This window comes from Bos grunniens, chromosome 13 (genome assembly GCF_055505025.1).
Source record: "Bos grunniens cultivar Pamir isolate PY7600 chromosome 13, Bosgru_T2T1.0, whole genome shotgun sequence".
Taxonomy (NCBI): domain Eukaryota; kingdom Metazoa; phylum Chordata; class Mammalia; order Artiodactyla; family Bovidae; genus Bos; species Bos grunniens.
In genome coordinates, this window is record NC_141177.1 from 24775892 (window position 1) to 24796813 (window position 20922).

General features: G+C 51.8%; 1 protein-coding gene across 2 annotated transcripts in view; it reads left to right on the forward strand.

Moving 5' to 3' along the window:
- The window catches only part of RBM38 (RNA binding motif protein 38), a 35989-nt gene extending 18174 nt beyond the window's left edge, over positions 1-17815 (forward strand). For both annotated transcript variants that reach the window (XM_086330918.1, XM_086330922.1), the window contains exon 4: positions 17085-17815. In XM_086330918.1, the coding sequence (XP_086187044.1) occupies positions 17085-17148 (64 nt within the window). In that variant the 3' untranslated portion in view covers positions 17149-17815. The remainder of the gene's footprint in view (positions 1-17084) is intronic.
- The last annotated feature ends 3107 nt before the right edge of the window (positions 17816-20922 follow it).

Sequence of the window (20922 nt, forward strand, 5' to 3'; positions counted from 1 at the left end):
TCGAGGCCTCATACACATCCTCCTGGGGTCTGGGACCGAGGGCTCTGGACAGTGGTAAACCGCGGAGAGTGAGCTTCCAGAGTCAGGGCATTTAGTGCAGGGCAGGAGCAAGCTGAGGACGGCAGGTGGTGGTCTGTGCACGTGGGATGCCCCGACGATGATTATAAATGAGGACAGTAAATAATGCTGCCGACATCCATGGGCTGTCCTGGCTCAGGCGCTGTGTGCAAGCACTTTTCCTGGATGGTCGGTTACCCACGAGGGGACACTCAGATGGCCCCTTTGCACAGATGCAGAAACTGAGACACAGAAGTGGAGTCACCACAGCCTGGGCCCCTGAGGCGTGGCGGTGGGAGGTGCTCTGCCATGGAGGTGAAGGGCCTGGGCCTGATCCAGGGCCTGGTACCCTCTGAGGCTGGCAGGGTGAGCTCAGCCAGGTTTCTGCCTCCCTGAGCCTCGCTGAGAAAGGAGCCACAACAGTCCCCCTGAGACCAGGGCTCTGTCCCTGCTCTGCTGCATCCCCAGCAGGCAGTGTAGTGAGAGGGGCCTCGGTGATTGGTTCAGCGTTAGGCATATGACCCAGTCTGGGTCAGTGGGAGTCAGTTCTGGATTCCTACTGGTCCTCTTGAGGGAAGGAAGCTGTCTGTCTGCTGGGGAGCCAATCTGGGAGCAGATAAGCCTGGAGCTGCTGGGGTTGGGGGAGGGGTGGGATGGGGCGAAGGCATGGAGTGGAGAGGCAGGACTATGTGTGCCTTTGAAGAGACCACACTAGGGAAAGTAGAGCTGAGGAGTCAAAACAAGGTCTTAGTGACATCTATGGGGCCCCTCGATCCAGCTGTGCCTGCATTAGACCCTGGACTTCCCCATTATAAGGGCTAATACATTTCCTTTTTCACTTACCCCAGTTTAATTTTATTTTTTTCTGTCCTTTGCAATCAAGACTCTGGATATATACAATCTCAAAGGGTCCGCATTACTTAAAATTAGGCTGAGTGATATACAATAAAAAAAATAGTAACAGTGGTTCTTAGCAAGTTACAAGTTCATTTTTTTTGTTTTTCTAATATAAAAGAAATCTGAAGCAGACGGTCCAGTGTTTAAATGAGAGCTCCAGTCGTCAGAATCAGGCTCCTTCTAACTTCCAATGGCACTGTTTTAGTGCATGGTTTACTTTCTCAAGACATCACATGAAACAAGGTGGCTGCCAGAGATCCAGCCATCACCTCAGAGTTCTAGACAGAAGAAAGAAGGAGGAGGAAAGTGAAAGGAATACCTCAAGCTGGGAGTTCCCAAGGAGGTTTCACAGAAATTGCACGTTTCTCTTCCATCTCACTGACCAGAACTTGGTCACGTGGCCATACTCAACCATGAGGGGCGAGTGGGTAATACAGGTGTTTAGCTGGATTTTTACCTGGAATACAGAAAGCCTTTTGTTACTAAGGAGGAAGGTGGGACTGTCCATCATGCAGTTTCTGTCTCAGACTCTCCTGGCAGTTAACTGTGAGTCCAGGATACTAACACCCCATTCACAGGGGCTTTGTGCACATTGTTACTGACTCAATCCCTCTCTCGACCTTCACACCAGCCAGGTGAGCTGGGTCTGTCATTGTCATGCCCACTTCTCACATGGAGAAATTGGGGCTCAGAGTGTGCACAGAACTTGCCCAGGGTCACTCCCCAGGGGCAGTTCTGAGATGGTAGCTGAAGTTTCTGCCTCATCGTGTTGCTCAGGTTTGGTGAACAGTCATCATGGGGCGTCTGAACCTTATATAGGGCTTGCGGCCCGAGGTGCTTTCACATTTAGGGTCCTTGAGTGGGGTGCTGCCCTGGGCGGACCGTTTGATGTTCTCCCGTGTGCTGGCTCTATTCCTCCTGGTCAGAACCCTCCCACAAGGTATGGCTTAATAGTCCCATTTTACAGAGGAGAAGACTGAGACTCAGAGGGGCTACGTGGTTGCTCCAGGCTTGGGTTTGTCTGTGATGTTGGCCTCTGGCTCTGTGGCCCCTGGGAGCTCGAGGTGGAACGTCTTGGCCGGGGCTCCCCCACCACCCTGCCCACAAGCCTCCTCCAGGCAGACAGACCCCACTAGGCCAACATGTTGCAGGGCAAAGGACCAGATACTTGGGGACCTCTGGCTCTGTCTCTCCTCGTCACTGCCTTTCCCTAGGCAGCAACTGGGTCATGATCACCTGCACACAGTGTGATCACCACGGTCCTCTCCCCAGACCACCACTAGGATGAAAGAGAGTGACTAGTGCTCAGTGCCGTGGGGCAGACACCCAGCTCCTGAAGCCTCAGCCCCGTGCCCGTGGGAAAGCTGAGCAAGCAGTGGAGGGTGGAGGTGAGAAAACCACCCCAATTCCTGTGAAAGCCGCCCGCTGCCTCTAGGGGTCCCGCCTGTGGATGAAGGACCCCATGTTTCCATCAAATGAGGCACACCCTCCCCCTCATTACCCTCAGCTCTGGAACTGAAGGCTGTCCCCAGGGTCATGACAACCGACCATCAGTGAACACTTCTGATGGCTTTCCATAGTCTGTACCTACTCTCTCCCTGAATCCTTCCGGCAACCCACAGGTGGTTGACTGTGCCCAGCTTACAGGCAGGAAAACCAAGGCTGGGAGAGTCAGCTGCCTGCCCGTGGCTAGAGAGCTGATGTGGCTGCCAGGATTTGGATAGGAGAATCCTGAATCTGGAGGACACATGCCACCCTGCCCCAAGGGCTGGGCTCTGGCCTCCCCAACCCCTGCCCCATTCTCTCCTTCCTCACCCTCTATCCTGCTCGTCCCTGCCTAGAGAGCTGAGTCACACTTGTGCTTGTCCCCAAGATGTAAACACCGAACCAGGAGCCCCCTGGGATTGGGGGCTGTCCAAACACAGGGCAGCTGCCCAGCGTGCCCTGGGGCTGGATGTCTGCACGGGGCATGGGCCACGGTGTGGGGTGGGTACCTGGCCCTCCAGATACCACCTGGGCCTCCTGCTGGGGCCGATAAGTGCCCAGCTGTGCTTATCAGCCCTGCTCCACTGTCTGCTCACCTCAAGCCTTGTGTACACAGCAGCCTGGAGATCAAGGATGGGGCAACTCCACCCCCCAGCCCCAAGCCCCGAACACCAGCAACTAAGCTGGCTACATTAGAGACAGCTCGAGAGTTCAAGGTGCCTCCTGCTGGCTTCTCTGGGCCCCATGATGGAGACACTTGTACATGAATTAAAAATGAAGGTCTTTTATTTCTAAATTATAACATTAGCAAGGTTGGGGGAAAATTCCAAAATAAAGGGAATTTATTCAAATAATTTACATATGTGTATAATAAACGAGGAAGGAACTAGTGTGTAAGTGTTATAGTCACTCAGTCATGTCGACTCTTTTCGACCCCATGGACTGTAGCCTGCCAGGCTCCTCTGTCCATGGAATTCTCCAGGCAAAAATACCTGAGTGGGTAGCCTTTCCTTTTTCCAGGGGATCTTCCCAACCCAGGGATTGAACCTGGGTCTCTTGAATTGCAGGCAGATTCTTCACCATTTGAACCACCAGAGATGTTAATAATACCAGGACTACAGGGAAGTTTTACTTTTTTCTTAACACAATTCTGTACAATTTGGAACTGAGCAAGAAAAATTGGAGACCGAAGTTTGGCGTCTGGTTGATACTACATTTCTGTGCACATACTCCAAATACTACCAGGGTGGGGTCATTTCAGTGCCTGTCGGCTTGCTTATACTGGTCTTCTGGGTGTCTCTGATGAGCCAGAGCTGGGTGGGGTCCCAGCTGTCCTTGCCTCCTCCCACCTCTTATCTAGGGTGACCCACTCAATCTTCTAAAAAGGTAACACAGAACATGCTGTTCCCTGGCATAGGAGCCTCTGTGGCTCCCCATTGCCCTGGAATAAAATCTCAGTTCTGTGCCATGGCTGAACTGGCCCTACCACCTTGCAGATGCCTTTCTCACAAGCCACTCTCCCCACAGGTGTTCTGTCCCTCAGCCTTAGTTCAAAAGTCACCAGTCTCAGCTCAGATGTCTCCCCTGCTCCCCACCCGAAAGATGCCTTCCTAGACCTCCTTGTCGAAGCTGCTTCCCCACCCCACCCCCATCTTTGTTCACTCTGACTTTTCTTCCCTTTCGGGGCAGCTGTCTCTCCTTGTGTTGCCATCACCCAGAACAAGAGCCTGGGTGTGGCCTCAGAGCATCTTAGGTAGGAACGGGTCCAGGCTGCCTCTTGCATCCTCCTTGGAGCTGACTGGGTCCTTTGGGCTGTGTTCTCCTGGCATCCTGCTCCTGCCTGACCCAAGGCCTCACATCATCCCTGCTCACCAGCCTTCAGCACATCCAGGACACCTGCCCCTGTTTGCTGCAGATCCGGCCTCTGCCTGGTTGGTCTGCATGAGCTCACCTGGCCCAGGTGAAGAGTCTGCTTGGCTCCCATGGGTGGAGGATGAGGGAGGGACTTGCAAAAAAGGCCACAATCCTGAGCCTGGAGCTGAGGTTTAAATAGGAGCCTCCAAGGTCACAGGGGATGAGGGGCAGGGGTGAGTGAGGCTGCCGTGTTCCTCCTTGTGGGGCAGGCCAGACAGAGAATCCCGTACTTACTGAGCACCTAGCTTCTGCCAGGCACTGTGCTGAGTGCTTGGCTGTGTCACTCACAAAGCCCATGCAGTGTGCATGTACATTGTCCCCATTTTACAGATGCAGAAACTGAGGCTCAAAGTAATTAGGAAGCTGGCAGAGCTGGGGTCCAAACCTCAGTGGGTCTGATGCCAAAGTCACTCCCTCAGCCTGCTGCTGGCTTTTCTACTGGAACGAATGGCGATGTGTAATTCGGTGCAGCCACGAAGAGCCATGAGGCAGAGGTACCTTTGTGACTTGGAGAGATGTTCATGGAGCACCGTGGGAAGGTGAGCACCCACAGGCAGAAGCTTCTCTGGTCCACAGTCCTACAGAGCAACGATAGAACACTCGCTCTTCCCCTTCGCCACAGTCCCCACCAGTCCTGATTGTGCTTCTCACTAAGCTCTGGTGGGTGTTTTAGTTTGCCAGCTAGGAGCCATGGGAGGCAGTCAGCTGGGGAGAAAGGTAGGGGCCACATCAGATACACGTCCATTTTATCCATGTCAGTGTCTAAGTGGAGGACGTTCATGCAGTTAAGCCTTGATGGATGGATGGATGGATGGAGGGAGGGATGAATGAAGGGAAGAAAGTATGGACAGAGAGAGAGAGGGAAGGGAGGACTGGTGGGTAGAGGGATGCTGGAAGGATGAATGGTAGGTTAGATAGACCGCCAGCCCCCATCGCCACTCCAGTGAAGTCAGTGCAAGGGTCCACTGCAAGCGTTTGGAATTAGACAGACATGAGTCTGAATTTGAGTTTCTTTCCTTACAAGCCGTGTGACCTTGGGTGAGTCACTCACCCTCTTTGATCCTCAGTTTCCTCATCTGTGCCTCCTGGGATAACTGTGGAAAAAGCAGCGAGGGCCAGGTTTGAGGGAGGAGCTTGAGGAGTGGCAGCCCTTCAGCACAGTCAGTGCTGTTGCCCTCGGTCCAAGGAAAACAGGTTAGTCCCTGGGGAAACCCAGCATTTTCTCCCCTTCCGTTCTGAGGATCTCGGGATTTCGCTGGACCACTGCCAATACTGTTAGTACCCCTTGCTCTTTGGCTTTAACCAGACAGATATAACCCCCACAAAGGCACAAAAGTCTGCAGGGAACAGGTTCCTGGTGGCACCCACAGAACCTGGGTCCAGGGAACTTCCCCAAATCGCACTGCACGGGCCCCACCGGGACCAGCTGAAGCTTGGTCTCTTGAGAGAAGGGTCTGGGCATGGGTATTATTTAAAGAGCATCATGATGATTTTAAAGTGAAGCCTGGCCTAAGAACCACCACGTTTAGTTCTGTTTAATGTTTTGTATGTTTTCACCTGTCCATTTTTACCTGTGTATCCTCTCTCATTTCTTCAGAGGTCCAAAAAAACTCTGTCCTCTTGTAGTTGGAGGAAGAATTCAAATTTGTCTCCTTTTTAGGGTTTTGATGGTTCAGTTTAAAAAATATCTTTTGTGAATCCCCTTGGAGTATAGCTGGTGAGAGCAGGGGAGCCCCCCGTCCACTTCCTTTATGTGGCTCTGAGACCCTCTGTGAATATAGCATGGGGTTTTTATTACAGTTTAGACTTGTTTAAAAGAATAACACTAAATGCAATCAAAGCAAAAGAGTAAGATGCCACTTCACAGCCCCTATGGTGGCTGGAAGGAAAAGTCAGGCAAGAACCCGTGTTGGTGGGGTGGGAGGAAATGAAACTCTCTGGGCTTCTCTTGTGGCTCAGCTGGTAAAGAATCTGCCTGTAATGCAGGTAGACCTGGGAACAATCCCTGGATTGGGAAGATCCCCTGGAGAAGGGAACGGCCACCCACTCCAGTATTTTTGGCCTGGAGAATTCCATGTACTGTATAGCCCATGGCGTCACAGAGTCAGACACAACTAAAGGACTTTCACTTTCACCCTGCTGGTGGGAATATGAACGGAAGATTGTCCAGCAGTTTTCAAATGATTAAATGTAGAATTACCATGGGGCTTCCCAGGCGGCTCAGTGGTAAAGAATCTGCCTACTAAGCAGGAGACCTGAGTTCAATCCCTGGGTCAGGAAGATCTCCTGGAGAAGGAAATGGCAACCCACTCCAGTATTCTTGCCTGGGAAACTGGAAAATCCCATGGACAGAGGAGCAGGCCGGGCTACAATCCATGGGGTTGCAAAGAGTGGGACATGACTTAGTGATGAAGCAGCAGCAGCAGCAGCAGCAGCAGCAATAACCATACAACCCATAAACTGCACGCCTGGGTATATACCAAGACAAATAAAAAACATACATGCATGCAAAACCTTGTCCATGAACATTCTAGCAGGCCTATTCACAATAGCCCCAAAGTGGAAATGAACTCACTGTCCACCATTGAAAAACAGATAAACAAAATATAGTATCCTATACAAAGAATATTATTTTCCATAAAAGGGAATGAAATTTCCTTTTTAAAATTTTTATTGGAGTATAGTTGATTTACAATGTTATGTTAGTTTCTGCTGTACAGCAGAAATCAATTACACATATACATATATCCCCTCTTTTTTAGATTCTATTCCCATATAGCTCATTACAGAGTACTGAGTAGCATTCCCCATGCTACGTAGTAGGTCTTCATTAGTTATCTACTTGATATATAGTAGTGTGTATATGTAAATCCCAGCCTCCCAGTTAATCCCTCCCCCCTTTTCCCCTTTTGGTAATCACATGTTTGTTTTCTACACATGAAATTCTGATATATGCTACAGCACAGGTGAACCTTGAAAACAGGATGATAGCTGGTAGAAACCAGTCGCGAAAGACCACGTCTCACATGATTCCATTCGTATGACATGTCCAGAACAGGCAAATCCACAGAGATAGTAGCTTAGTGGTTGCAGGGGCTGGGGGGCCAGGGGGTGGCCTGCCACATACCAGGCTCACCTCACCAGGCACGTCTTACAAAATCAGCAAAGCAGTGGCTCTGAAAAAATGAGAAAAGAGGATGAAAGAGTATTCCAAAAGAGCCATGGAAGTCACCATGGGAAAAAGCAGAGCTCTGGGCCCTTCTCACACTTACTTATCGCTGAACATCACTTCTGTTTTGGGTGACGCATGCGATGGGTTCCCAAGCTTCCTGATGTTTGTTCCCCAGGTGTCTGCTTGGCTAGAACCGTGCGGGTAGAGGCTGCGACCATGCGCTCAGTCCCTGCGCTGGGCTGTGTCTCCAGGTCACAAGGGGAGGGGAAGCTCTGGGCTTAGCCAAGATGGGGAGGGGACCCAGACCTCTCCAAGGCCTTCACCCACACTCGTCTGGCCCTGGGCCTCCATCACTTTAGTCTGTGGTGGACGTGGGGGCATCACGTGTAACCCGTGGGGTGGGGGGCTCCAATGAGAGGGGCATTCATGGAATTCACAGTTTGAGGAGTGCTCTCTGGCGAATACGGATTTGACTTTTTACTCTATACATATTTCTGTTTGAATGTGATGCTGCAGAGGTGTATTGCTTCTGTGATTAAAAAAAAACAAAAAGAGTAGAGAGAAATACAACCTCAGAGTGAAACACTGGAAGGTTACAGAGTTCTGAAAAGTGCAAAAGGAGAGCCCCTCCAATTCCAGATAATATTTGTGCTGTTGCTCCAGATTTCTCAGCAACGAGGCAGTGACATAGCCATGACTATCAGCTTGTGTGCTCAGTCGTGTCTGACTCTTTGTGATCCCATGGACTGTAGAACTCCAGGCTTCCCTGTCCTTCACCATCTCCCAGAGTTTGCTCAAACTCATGTCCATGAGTCGGTGATGCCATTCAACCATTTCATCCCCTGTCATCCCCTTCTCCTTATGCCCTCAGTCTTTCCCAGCATCAGAGTCTTTCCCAATGGGTCGGCTCTTCACATCATGTGGCCAAAGTACTGGGGCTTCAGCTTCAGCATTGGTCCTTCCAGTGAATATTCAAGGTTGATTTCCTTTAGGATTGACTGGTTTCATCTTCTTGCTATTTAAGGAACTCTCAAGAGTCTTCTTCAGCACCACAGTTTGAAAGCATCAGTTCTTCAGCATTCAGTCTTCTTTATGGTCCAACTCTCACATCTGTATATAACAAATGGAAAAACCATAGTTTTGACTAAACGGACATTTTGTTGGCAAAATGATGTCTCTGCCTTTTAATATGTTGTCTAGGTTTGTCACAGCTTTTCTTCCAGGGAGCAAGCATCTTTTCATTTCATGACTGCAGTCACCATCTGCAGTGATAACTGGAGTGGGTTGCCATTTCCTGGTCCAGGGATTGAATGCATGTCTCTTGCTTGGCAGGCGAATTCTTTACCACTGAGCCACCTGGGAACACCTTTAATTGATGCCTCACTCACTATTTTTAAATGTGCTTGTCCACTCACCTTCATAGCTCGCAGCCCACTCATCGTTACTGCATTCAGTGAACTCTGCTAACATGTATTAGCACCTACTGTGTGCAGACTCAGTCCTAGGCCCTGCGGAGACAGCCCGGAACAAAGCAGAAAGATCCCGGTCGTCCTAGGGCTTTCAGTTTCCTGGGAGAGATGAACAAAACACAGGGAAACCATTAACTAAGATCATTACAGAATCAGCGGGAGCTGGGGAGGAAGTTATCAGGTGGTCCCAGGGCCTTTGCGCAAGCTGTTTGCACTACCTGAGTGCTGTTCCTGCAGATGCAGAGACCATCCTTGGCAGCTCCTGCCACCCTCCCTCACTCTGCACTCTGCTTGCCTGCCTCCTCAGGAGTACTTGTCAGGGTTTGCACTTCTCAGTACACTTTGTTTGCTCACTTAATATCTGTCTCCCATCCTGTACTATAAGCTGGGAGGGGCAGTAGCAGGCCAGAGCCTTCATGATGGTACCCAGCCCCAGCACCCAGTGCCAGGCACATAGAAGGGGCTTATAATACTTGCTGGACATATGAATTCTAAATAATTTAAGTGACCTTCCGAGTCAAGGAGAGGCCATCTGAGGCAGAGGCCATCTTTAGGAAAGGATGGATGGGGGGGCATGGGTACCCTGGCTGTGGGCTGCAGATCCAGCCAGGATCTGACCTGGGAAGGGCCAGCAGGGGTCCAGGTCCTAGGAGAGGAGGGGCCACCTGGTCTGGGTGCAGGGGAAAGGGGATGAGCAGGAGCGAGGGCCAGACCCCTCCCTCCTGACCCGAGTCTTTGGGGAAGGAGCAGGGATTGCCCGTGGGAGTGTGGTATGTGGCTGCCTCCCGCGGGCTCCTCCTGGGACTGCCTCGGGCTCCTCCCAGGGCCGCACAATTCAGTTTTGACCATATTTGCCTCAGAGCCAAGTGGCCACCCTGTGGGGCTGGAGTATAAATATCAGTTTATTTACTCTGTGTCCCAGTCGAGCATGCTTCTGAGGAACGCAAGGCTTCCCTGCTGGCTAGCCTGAGAGTTTGGAAACAGCGCCCTCGGGGCAGGAGTCATCTGGAGGTTCTGAGTCACATTCACTGGGCCGGCTCGGAGCTCCTCTGCCCAGGCCACCCTGCACGGTGCCTGGTGCACTTTCCTCCAGAAAGTGAAACAGCAAATTCTCTGTGCACTCTGACCTCCTGCCGCCCCGTTGTGCAGGGGCTTCACTGTGGTCATTTACCCCCTCCCATGCCCAGATTTCCCCCTTGGGGAACCAGCCCTTCCCCACATCTGTCTTTCAGTCTCTGTGGCTCCAGATCCCAGCCCTGACCCTCTTAGGGTAGGTATGTGACCCAGACCTGGCCAAAAAGAACACCATACCACTAGCCTTAGAGACTAACTCAGGAGTGGGCACATGGTCTGCTCATGGGCAATGAGAGATGGTGAGAATTACAATGGGAGAGCTGGGAGAAGCAGGCCTCCTTTCCTGTAGATTTAACCTGGGGGTGGGAGCTGCCAGGGTGACCCATGTAGCATGAACCAGCATAGGAGGAAGCAGAGACATTGAATCTTGAGGACAGTATTTAAACTGCTGGATCCAGTCATTCCTGAAGTCAGGGTGAGAAAGCCTGTCAATTCTTTTTTTTCATTAAACCGGGGGTTAGTTTTCTATCAGGTCGTCACAAACTTATTGGCTTAAAACAACACTTAACAGATCATTATGTCCTACTTTTTGTGGTTCAGAGCTCCAGATACAGCATGATCCAGACAGGTCCTCAGCTTAGGATGACGAAGTCAAGGTTTCTGCAGAGCTGATCCTTATGGGAGGGTCTGGGAAGAATCCTCTTCCAGCCTCATTCAAATAGCTGGCTAAACTCAGTTCCTTGTGTCTATGGGACTGTGGTCCTCATTTCCTGCTGGCAGACAGTGGGGGCGGGTTTTTTGTTAGAGGCTGCCCACATTCCTTCTCTTGTTTCCCACGTGGCTCCCTTTTGCAACAATGCAACCATGGATCAAGTCTCTTTGGTGTTCAAATCTCTTCAACTTCCTCTTCTGCTGCCCCTCTCTGCCTCCTGCTGGAGAAAGCTCTCTGCTTTTAAAGACTCATGTTAGACTGAACGCACCTGGATAATCTAGGATACTCTCCCTCTTTGAAGATCCATAACCTTAATCACTGGAGAAGGCAATGGAAACCCACTCCAGTACTCTCGCCTGGAAAATCCCATGGGCGGAGGAGCCTGGTAGGCTACAGTCCATGGGTCACTAAGAGTCAGACATGACTGAGCGACTTCACTTTCACTTTTCACTTTCACGCATTGGAGAAGGAAATGGCAACTCACTCCAGTGTTTTTGCCTGGTGAATCCCAGGGACGGGGGAGCCTGGTGAGCTGCCGTCTATGGGGTCGCACAGAGTCGGACACGACTGAAGCAACTTAGCAGCAGCAGCAGCAGCAACCTTAATCACATCTGCAAAGTCCCTTTTGCCGTGTAACCAAATATATTCAAACTTCATATAGTCACAGGTTCCCAGGATCCGGACACACTGTCTAGGAGGGAGGGGCGTTATTCTGCCCACCCGTGAAATCTGACTTGGGTTTTCTGTCATTTGCAAAGGAAAGGATCTTGATTGATTTACCTACATTCTGGAGAATGATTGAAGTGAAGTGTAGTGAACTGAACTCGCTCAGTTCAGTTTGCAACCCCATGGACAGTAGCCTGCACCAAGCTCCTCCGTCCATGGGATTTTCTAAGCAAGAGTACTGTAGTGGGTTGCTATTTCCTTCTCCAGGGAATCTTCCCGACCCAGGGATTGAACCCAGGTCTCCCGCATTGTACACAGACACTTTACCATCTGAGCCACCAGGGAAGTCCAAGAATACTGGAGTGGGTTGCCATCCCCTTCTCCGGGAGATCTTCCCGACCCAGGGATTGAACCCGGGTATCCCACATTGTAGGCAGACGCTTTACCGTCTGAGCCACCAGTTGGACATGATTGACTCATGCAGCTGAATTTCTGGATTCAGGAATGGCTGGATCCAGCAGTTTAAGTATTATTATAGGGATCCAACTTTCTCTATTTCTCAGCCTATGTTGGTTTCATGCTCAGAATCCAATGCCCTTGGCTCCTACCCTCTGGGTTACTGCAAAGGAAAGAAAATGTGTCTCCTTCTTGCTGGGTCCTAACCTTAGCCAAGCCTATCACAAAGTCAACCTCCTTTATCTTGAAGGGGAGTCTAATTGTTTGCTCTGAAATTCCCCACCTTGGTTAGATTCAGGCTCTCTCTTTGATGAGCCTCATTTTCTCCCAAGTGACAGGCCCCAAAGAGTCTCCTTTTGTTCCTTCTGCAAATGCCCAACCTTCTCTCTGCAGCAGTAAAAACAGGTGGGTGTGGCTACTGCCCAGACAGGAGCATAATTAAAAAAAAAAATCATGGGGTACAATTTTATGAAGGAAGCAAGGTGAGATACTGGAGAAGAACCAGGAGGGCCCAGGTGAGAGGAGGGTGGAGCAAAAGCCGCTGGAGAAAGGTCATGGAAGGAGGCAAGCGACTCACAGCCTGTGAGAACACCTGAGGTTGGATGCACCCAGCCAGGGTGAAGCACTGCGGCAGGTCAGGAGGGTGAGAGTGTGATCGGGAGGCGGTTGAGGTTGGCAGAGTAGATAGGAAAATGGAGGGGGATGAATGCATTAGCCTACCCCTACTTCCTGCAAAACAGAAACTGGCTTGGCTTTGGACTAGCAGCTTCCTGGAGGGTTGGGAGCATGAGGCCTGACTGGGAGCACCCTCTGGCATCTCCCTCCCCTCCCCGGGGTACCCCTCCCCCAGCACAAACACACTTGCAGTAACCGAGCCGACCATCCCCGGCTCGACTTCCGCCCCTGCTTCCTCCTGGCCTCTCAGAATAGCATTTGGCACCTCATTGAGGTTTCCACCTGCCACCTCTAGCCCTGCAGGCTGTCTTCCCCTGCCCTTTCTCTCCGAAGAGGAGGGGAAGCCCTATTGTTCCTCGGGTGGTTGGCTTTGTGAGAAAGGGGAACAGACAGGTCCCTGAGGGGTGTGCCCATCACCCCACCCTCTCTGCCCCCATCTGGTAGTTTCTCCCGCCTCCAGCTGTCAGCAGTCACCTTACTGCTCCTAACAGCGGTGGCATTTCTATGCAGGATAATTGCCCATCTTCAATAAAGAAGGCAGAGCACTGACGGATTGATGTTTTTGAACTGTGAGGCTGGGGAAGACTCTTGAGATTCCCTTGGACAACAAGGAGATCAAACCAGTCAATCCTAAAGGAAATCAACCCAGAATATTCACTGGAAGGACTGATGCTGAAGCTCCAATACTTTGGCTACCTGATACGAAGATCCAACTCATTGGAAAAGACTCTGATGCTGGGAAAGATTGACGGCAGAAGGAGAAGGGGATGACAGAGAATGAGATGGCTAAGTGGCATCACCAGTTCAATGGACATGAACTTGGGCAAACTGTGAGACATGGTAAGAGACAGGGAGGCCTCTGTCTCTGGCACGTTGGCATCCTGCAGTCCAGGGGGTCGGAAAGAGTCGTACACAACTTGGCAGCTGAACAACAACAGTTTTTCACTAATGTATTGACTGGGCATTAGGGGAGGGTTGTGGGATGGCAAAGTCCCTCCCAGCCCATCTCCCACCTGGTTCTCTTCCCTCCAGGCATCCAGGGCCTTCAGCTTCAGAACACCACATCATGAGCTTCTATCTGTTCCCTCCAAATCAGCACATGCCATTCGCTCTGTCAGGCTCCTTTCCCTCCAAAACATCTTGAAGATTCCCCACTGATCTCACATGGAGCTTGTTCTCACCTGATTGTCAGCTGTGTAATACTCCAAGGAGTGGGGGTGGGTGTGCTCTATTGCTCCATTCCCCTGGAATGGGGGCAAATGTCATGTCCAGCCTTCTGCTAATTCAAGCAAAGGCAGAAGAATTGCTTTTAACAGAGTTGCTGCCACACCTGCCCTATCCAATCTGTGCTCACCGGCTGTGCACCAGGATTTCACCTGCAGATTCTTTCTCAGCACTCGCACAGCCCTGCCCAGAGGTCACATAAGAGGAGGTAACTATATGGGGCCATGATTTTAAAGTTCACTTCCCAAATTCAGTGGCCCAGTTGGAACTTGGCCCCTGAAATGGTGTGACTGTTATTTCTGGGATATCTCCAGAGGACTCCATGTGCCCCAAACTGAGCTTGGAGATCATCTCAGGGTCTTCTCATTCTTCTTTTCCTGCTTTGTTCTTGCCATGCCTGCTGCCTGCCACCCCCCGCCCCTCCACATCCCAGGAAAAGGCTGCCTGGTGCCCCCGTCCCCAGGCACTGCCCTTGTTCAATGGGCAGCATTGCCAGGCCCAGCACTCTGCCTGCAGAGCTCTGGTCTGTGTGCTGACCTAGTGCCCTAAGGTGGGAGCTCTGTTAGAACTCCACCAGCACCAACCCCTTCTCCCAAACAAATAAATACATTCTTTCTCCATTTACTTATTGAACGGTTACCAAATACAAGATCCTAGTGGGGAAGACAGAAAATTCATAAGTCATCACTGGCATGAATTATTGAATTTCAGTCTGATAAACAGTACTGGGAAATGCCAAGCCCTCTTAGGCATTCCTCTGCCACGGGGCCTTTGCACATGCTCTTCCCTTTACCTGGACCACTCATCTTCCAGGTATCAACACACTCACATTTTACCTTGCTGCATTCAAAGTCACAGCCCCGACCCCGACCATGCTTCCTCTATCTTTCCTGTCCATTTTTCTTTGTAGAACTTATTACACCTCAAACCTACAACCACCTTACCTACCTCTTATTGTTACTTATTCATTTGTCTGTTGCTTATACCCCTGGTGGACTGTCAGTGCATAAAGGCAGGCGTTCTTATCTGCCTCGTTCACTGCTCTATCCCTGTGCCTATATGAGTGCCTGATACATTAAATGTTTAATCGTATGTGCTAAGTTGCTTCAGTTGTGTCCAGCTCTTTGTGACCCTATGGACTGTAGCCCGCCAGGCTCCTCTGTCCATGGGATTCTCCAGGCAAGAATATTGGAGTGGGTTGCCATGCCCTCCTCTAGGGGATCTTCCCAACTCAGGGATCAAACCCCCATCTCTTATGTCTCCTGCATTGGCAGGCAGGTTCTTTGCCACTAGCGCCACCTGGGAAGCCCTAAATGTTTAATGTTTCTCATTAAATGTTTGTTGAATGAATGAATGACCTAAAGGGGGATGTGACCTAATCATTTCTTCAGGGACCAGGAAGGATGGTGTCAGGGAACATTTTCCTGCCACTGGGAACATACCCAGTTTTCACGGGGCCTGAAGTTTATACAATTTGGGGGTACCGACTTTAAGAAAAAGAATATATGGTTACATGTACTGAGTAAGGACAAGAGAACTAACAAAGATTGGCATAGCCAAAGGGAAAGGCATTCCGGGCAGAAGGAATGGTTGTGAAAAAGCCCAGGCTGGCCAGGAGCCAGGGAAGAAGGTGAGAGGGTCTGTGTGGCCGCAGCTTTGCAGGGGACCCTGGAGGGGGCTGGAGATCCAGTGGGGGCAGCCAGCTAGGAAGTGATAGGGTGTAACATGCGAGGCCCTGATTTCTACGGGATCCTGGGAGAAAGCCCAGAGAGGATCTCTGGGTTCTGCAGGATGGAGCCCTGCCAGCAAGGCTTTTCTGCTCCCTCCACTGGCCAAGCCAGAGCTCTTCCCCCTACCCCACCCCCACCCCTCAACTCTGCCCTTGTAAGCCTCCAGGAATGCATCTTCTGGTGTTGAGGAGTCCCAACTCACCCCTAACCCACCCAGAGAGGTCCCTCGAGGCTGTCTGGGGCTGGCCACTCCCCACCCCCCAACTTCCCCCCAGGCTCCTCTGCTCCAAATAAAGGCTCCGGGGCCCTGGCCCATAGCCACGGCCAACCATTTGCATCACAAATGAGGCTGGGTTAGGCTGTTGGCCCTGGCTAGCCTGCCTGGTGCTGCCCTCGGTGACTTAAGGACACAAGCCATCATCCAGCTGCTGCACACGCTGCCCCCTCTCTACCCTCCCACCCCACCCGACTGCCTAGACTGCATCCCTGGCGAAGGATGCCCAGGTCCCCATCCCCAGCAGGCCTGGGATCCTGACCCACTAGCCCACCCCACCAGCTCAGAAGGACAACGATTATGACTGATAAACTCAATTTGGAGCCAGGAAGGCTCTCTGAATGTCCAGAGTGGGGGGCTCAGCATATGACATTCTACCCTGTAGCTCTCACAGCAGCCCACTCTACAGAGGAGGAAAGCGAGGCTCAGAGACTGAAAGTTAGTAGGTTAGTTACCTGCCCAAGGCCACTTAGCTGACAGCCGGCAGAGCTGGGACTTGAACCCATTCATTGCGCTTCAGAAACTGTACTGTGAACATGGGCCACCCCTTGAGGGTCATCTGTGTTTGTTCACCACACAGTGAGAGCCCATAGGCACTGGATGAATAAGTTACCATCTGGGCTTCACCCTTTCTCCCCAGCATGGGAGTAGGTGGGCTAGAATCTGAGTCCGTGAGGTCGGGGCATTGCCCACGCCCATTTATGGATCTGGTATACAGCAGGTGCTTAATCAGTGTTTTGGGAGTAAATAATGGAATAATCAACACACAGACTCTCTTTGAGCCTGGGTTGTGCCCTTCTGCTGCAGATTCCTTCCATGGAAGGCGGGGGTTGTGTCCAGCTCAGGTTCCCCAGGAAGGAGCACATGGCCTGGCCCCCAGTGGGGGTCCTAGCAAGTTCTCAGAGGTTCAGCCGTGACTTATTCTCCACAGGCCTCACCCTGGGCTGGCTGGGGTTCCCAGGCAGGGGGCCCAGTGCTGAGGGCCTGACCTGGGGAGGGATTCTAAGCAAGCCTGGGCACAGGGAGGCCCCTGACTGCCTTCCCCGCCTCTCCTTGGCTCAGTCTGGAGTTCACTCCTGCCCCAGGGCCTTTGCTTGTGCTGCCCTCTGCCTGGCTGTCTCCCTGCAGCCCCTCCAGGGCTGCTGCATCGTCACTTCCTCAGAGAGGTCCCCGCCTAGCTGGAGCCCTCACATATCCCTCACCCTGTCTGTCTCCAGAGCTCTGCAGATGCCTCATCATTCCTTTTTGTTTTCTTGGGTTTTGCCTATGTCTCCTTTAGAACTCCAGGAGATGGTGAAGGACAAGGAAGTCTGGTGTGCTGCAGTCCATGGGGTCACAAATAGTCAGACACGACTGAGCGACTGAACACCAACGACCTTTGGAATGAAAGAGAGAGAGCTGCACATACTACATAGAGCAAAATAGAATGAAAAAGGATAAAATAGAGGGACAGGGAGAGACTGGCAGAGAGAGAGAGAGAGAGATGCAGAAATAGAAGCAAATCTGAGAGACAAAGCAACTCAGAGGCAGAGCCACAAACAGAAACTGAAAGAAAACAGGACTAGGGTCCTGCAGAGAAATGGAGACGAAGCAAGAGGGAGGGGACAAGAGAAAGTGCCACGCACGGTGGACAAAAAGCAAGTGGGGGCCCAGGGCCTCCTTTCGGGGTGATGGGAAGATTCTGGAATTAGATCCTTTTGATGGTTGCACAACTGTGTATATGAAAAGCTGCAGGACTGTACGCTTTTACAAGGTTGCATTTTCTGGAACATGGAATTATATCTCATTTGAAAACATGAGATGACATGAGAGAAACCCAAATTGAAGGACAGTCTACAAAACATCTGACTGATGCTCTGCAAGTCCTGCGAGATCAGGAAGGACAAGGAAAGAATGAGGACCATACCCGAGGCTGCAGGAGAAGGAGACGAGATGAGCAAATTCCACGTGGGGTCCGGAACAGAGAAAGGACACTGGGGGAAAATCTGAATAAAGTCTGTAGTTAGTTAATGGTGTTGGATCAAAGTGAATTTCTCACTTTGGATTGTTGCACTGTTACGAAAGAGAGTAATAGAGGAAGCTGGGGGAAGGGGATGTGGGAACTGTCTTTGCACCTTTTCTCTGTCTCAAATTATTTCAAAATTAAAAAGCTAGAACAGATAAACCAAGGAGACAAAAATGACCAGAGAGCAGCCCTGGGACAGAGGAGTTGCCTGCGTTCCTGGCCTCGTAGGGACCATCGGCCAAGACCCCTTCGGGAGAAAGCCCTAGGCTGGGTGAGCCCGGTGTCTAGATGTCTAGTCCTCTGCCCATGGCTGGCAAAGAGGCTGCTAATGCCCGGGGGGAGGGCTCTAGTTCCAGCCAAGTGAGGTACTTCCATGCCCGAGCTTGCAGACCCCAAGTTCTGCCAGCAGAGGAGGCTGACAATTCAGGGCGACATCCCCTAGCATTCATCTAAGTGTCTCAGCAGTGGTTGCAGCAGCCCCGGGGGCTCCCTTGCACCTGTGACCGTGCCTGTTGATGACTCTGTCCCACATTCTCACCTTGGCGTGCCCCCTATCACCCCAACAGGCAGCCCTCGGTGCCTGCCAGCTGACCCCCTCTCCCCCTCTAGGCTCTGAGCATCCTTCAGCAAGAGGGGAAAAATACCCAAGATTCAGCTTTCCTGTGAAAATAGCCAAGTGGCAGCCCCATGCTGAGGCTGGGGTCACTTCATGTCAGTCCCCGCAAAGGATGGGCATGCAGGCCTGCTTTCTGCTTCTGTGCTGGTCTCTGGGCTCCTGGAGGGACATCCCCCGGCCTCCAGCCTGAGACCCCAGCCTTGGGCCAGGCATGTAGTAGGTTCTCAATTAACACTCGTGTGTCTCCCAGGCACCTTGCTCTCAGGAGCCTTAGTCAAAGGCTAGTTCTTTCCTCATTGAATGCTTTCAAGGTTTTTAAAGCAGTGACGCCTGCTTTTTAAAAATGAAAATATACAGAGAATAAGCTCCTACTAGGACTCCCCAGGATTAAACAGGACACACAGTGAGATGTGAAGATTTTATCACATTTGTCACTAATCCTTTTTCTTTGAAGAAATAAAATGTTACAGGTTACAGCTCAGTTCTGCTGTGACTCCCATGTTCCACCCACAGCCAACCTCAGTGGGAGTAGGGGCTGAAAATCCTGCCTAGGCTTTTACCTACATATTTATGCATGCGTGCTAAGTCGCTTCAGTCATGTGCGACTCCACGTGACCCCATGGACTGTGGCCTGCCAGGCTCCTCTGTCCATGCGGATTCTCCAGGCAAGATACTGGAATGGACTGCCGTGCCCTCCTCCAGGGGATCTTCCTGACCCAGGGATTGAAGCCACATCTCTTCTGTCTACCACACTGGCTGTGCACCATTTACATAGCTTGTATGTGAAGAGTCTCATACAGCAGGCAGCCCTCTGATTTTATGTGTTCCAGGTGAGGTCCTCTGATGACAGTCTTGGAGAGGGGTCCATCCTGGTCAGGAGCCTTTCCCCACCCTCACCTCACTCCCATCCCCACAGCTGCCCCAGTTCACAGGCCTGTGGCCCAGGCAGCCATACAGGGCTCAGAGGGGCCCCACACCAGGCTTAACGCTCTGCTTTCTCTGTCTTGAAGTTCTTAGCAACTTTTGAACGAGGGGCCCACATTTTCATTTTGACTGGGCCCTACCGATCGTGTCGCTGTTCTGACGACATGGAACACCTGAGCCCCCATCCCATGCTGGGCTCTGGCTCAGGCCTGCCAGCAGCACGGACCAGCTCCATGCATCCTCCAAAGACTATGAGAGACATGGTTCCCATTGACCCATTCTGCAGATGAGGACACTGAAGGTCAGTGAGCTCCTGACTCAGGAGCCCTTGCCCTGAAACGAGAGGCCCACCTCAAAAATCAAATCTGGCCCAGCCCCTTTTCTTTTAAAACCAAGGTCTGGAGAGTTGAAGGCTTCTGCAACAGACTTGGCCCGTGCGCTGCAGAGCCGCGTTCTGGCCTTCCCCGCCAGAGCCGCCTGGCTTGTTCGTGATGCCTGGGCCCCCGAGGCTGAATTCATTTCACCACACTTCCTCTCCCCACGGGGACTGTCTCAACTTGGGGTGAACCAACCCCAGGGTTAATCAGAGCGCCACTTCCTCTTCCCGAAGAAGACCTCTCACAACCTGCCTGCTATAATTAGCCCCTGGCCTACCCTCCCTGGCTGGGTGTGGCTGGGCCTGCGGCTGCTTCCCTTCTGGCCCTGCAGAGGGGTTTCCACGCTGCTTCTCAAGAACCCCAGGAGCCTGCAGGGCAGGGGTTGTGTATGGGGGAGGCTCAGGCTCTGAGGCCCAGGATGGGGATTCCTCTGGCTTCTGGATGGGCTCTCCCCTTCTCCCCCGACGGACCCCCTGCAGCACCCCCACCCCGGGGGATATCAGGCAATGTCTGGAGGTGTCTTTGGTTGTCATCGCTGGGGAGGGGGTGCTCCTGGAATCTCAGAAGAGGCCAGGGGGCTGCCACACAGCCCTCAGTGCCTAGGCTGGTCTCACAACAGAGAATGTCTACGGGGCTGAGTCTGGGGGACAACATAGTAGTGAGTGGACGGGGGGACAGCGGAGGAGAAGAGGTGGCCGGGATCATAGGGGTGTCCTGCAGAGTGGACAGGACAGATAATGACAAGGGCCTTGTTGAGGAGGAGCTTGATAGGGGCCCACTGAGCAGAGACTTGAGTGATGGGGAGATCTGGGGGGGATCTTTAGGGAGAGGGAGACAGGTGCAAAGGCAGGTGGGAAAGGATTTTTAATGTGTGTGAGGAAGTGAGATGAAGCCTGGGAGGAAGGCAGTGGTCACTTCCTGCAGAGTCTCACGGGCTGAGAAACAGGAGTTTCACTTTTTGTTGTTTAGTTGTTAAGTCGTGTCCAACTCTTCTGTGATCCCACTAACTGTAGCCTGCCAGGCTCCTCTGTCCATAAAATTTCCCAGGCAAGAATACTAGAGTGGGTTGCCATTCTTCTCTCCGGGGGATCTTCCTGACCTGGGATTGAGCCTGTCTCCTGCTTGGTAGGTAGATTCTTTACCACTGAGACACCTGGGAAACCCAGGAGTTTCACTGGCAGCCTCTAAAAACAAA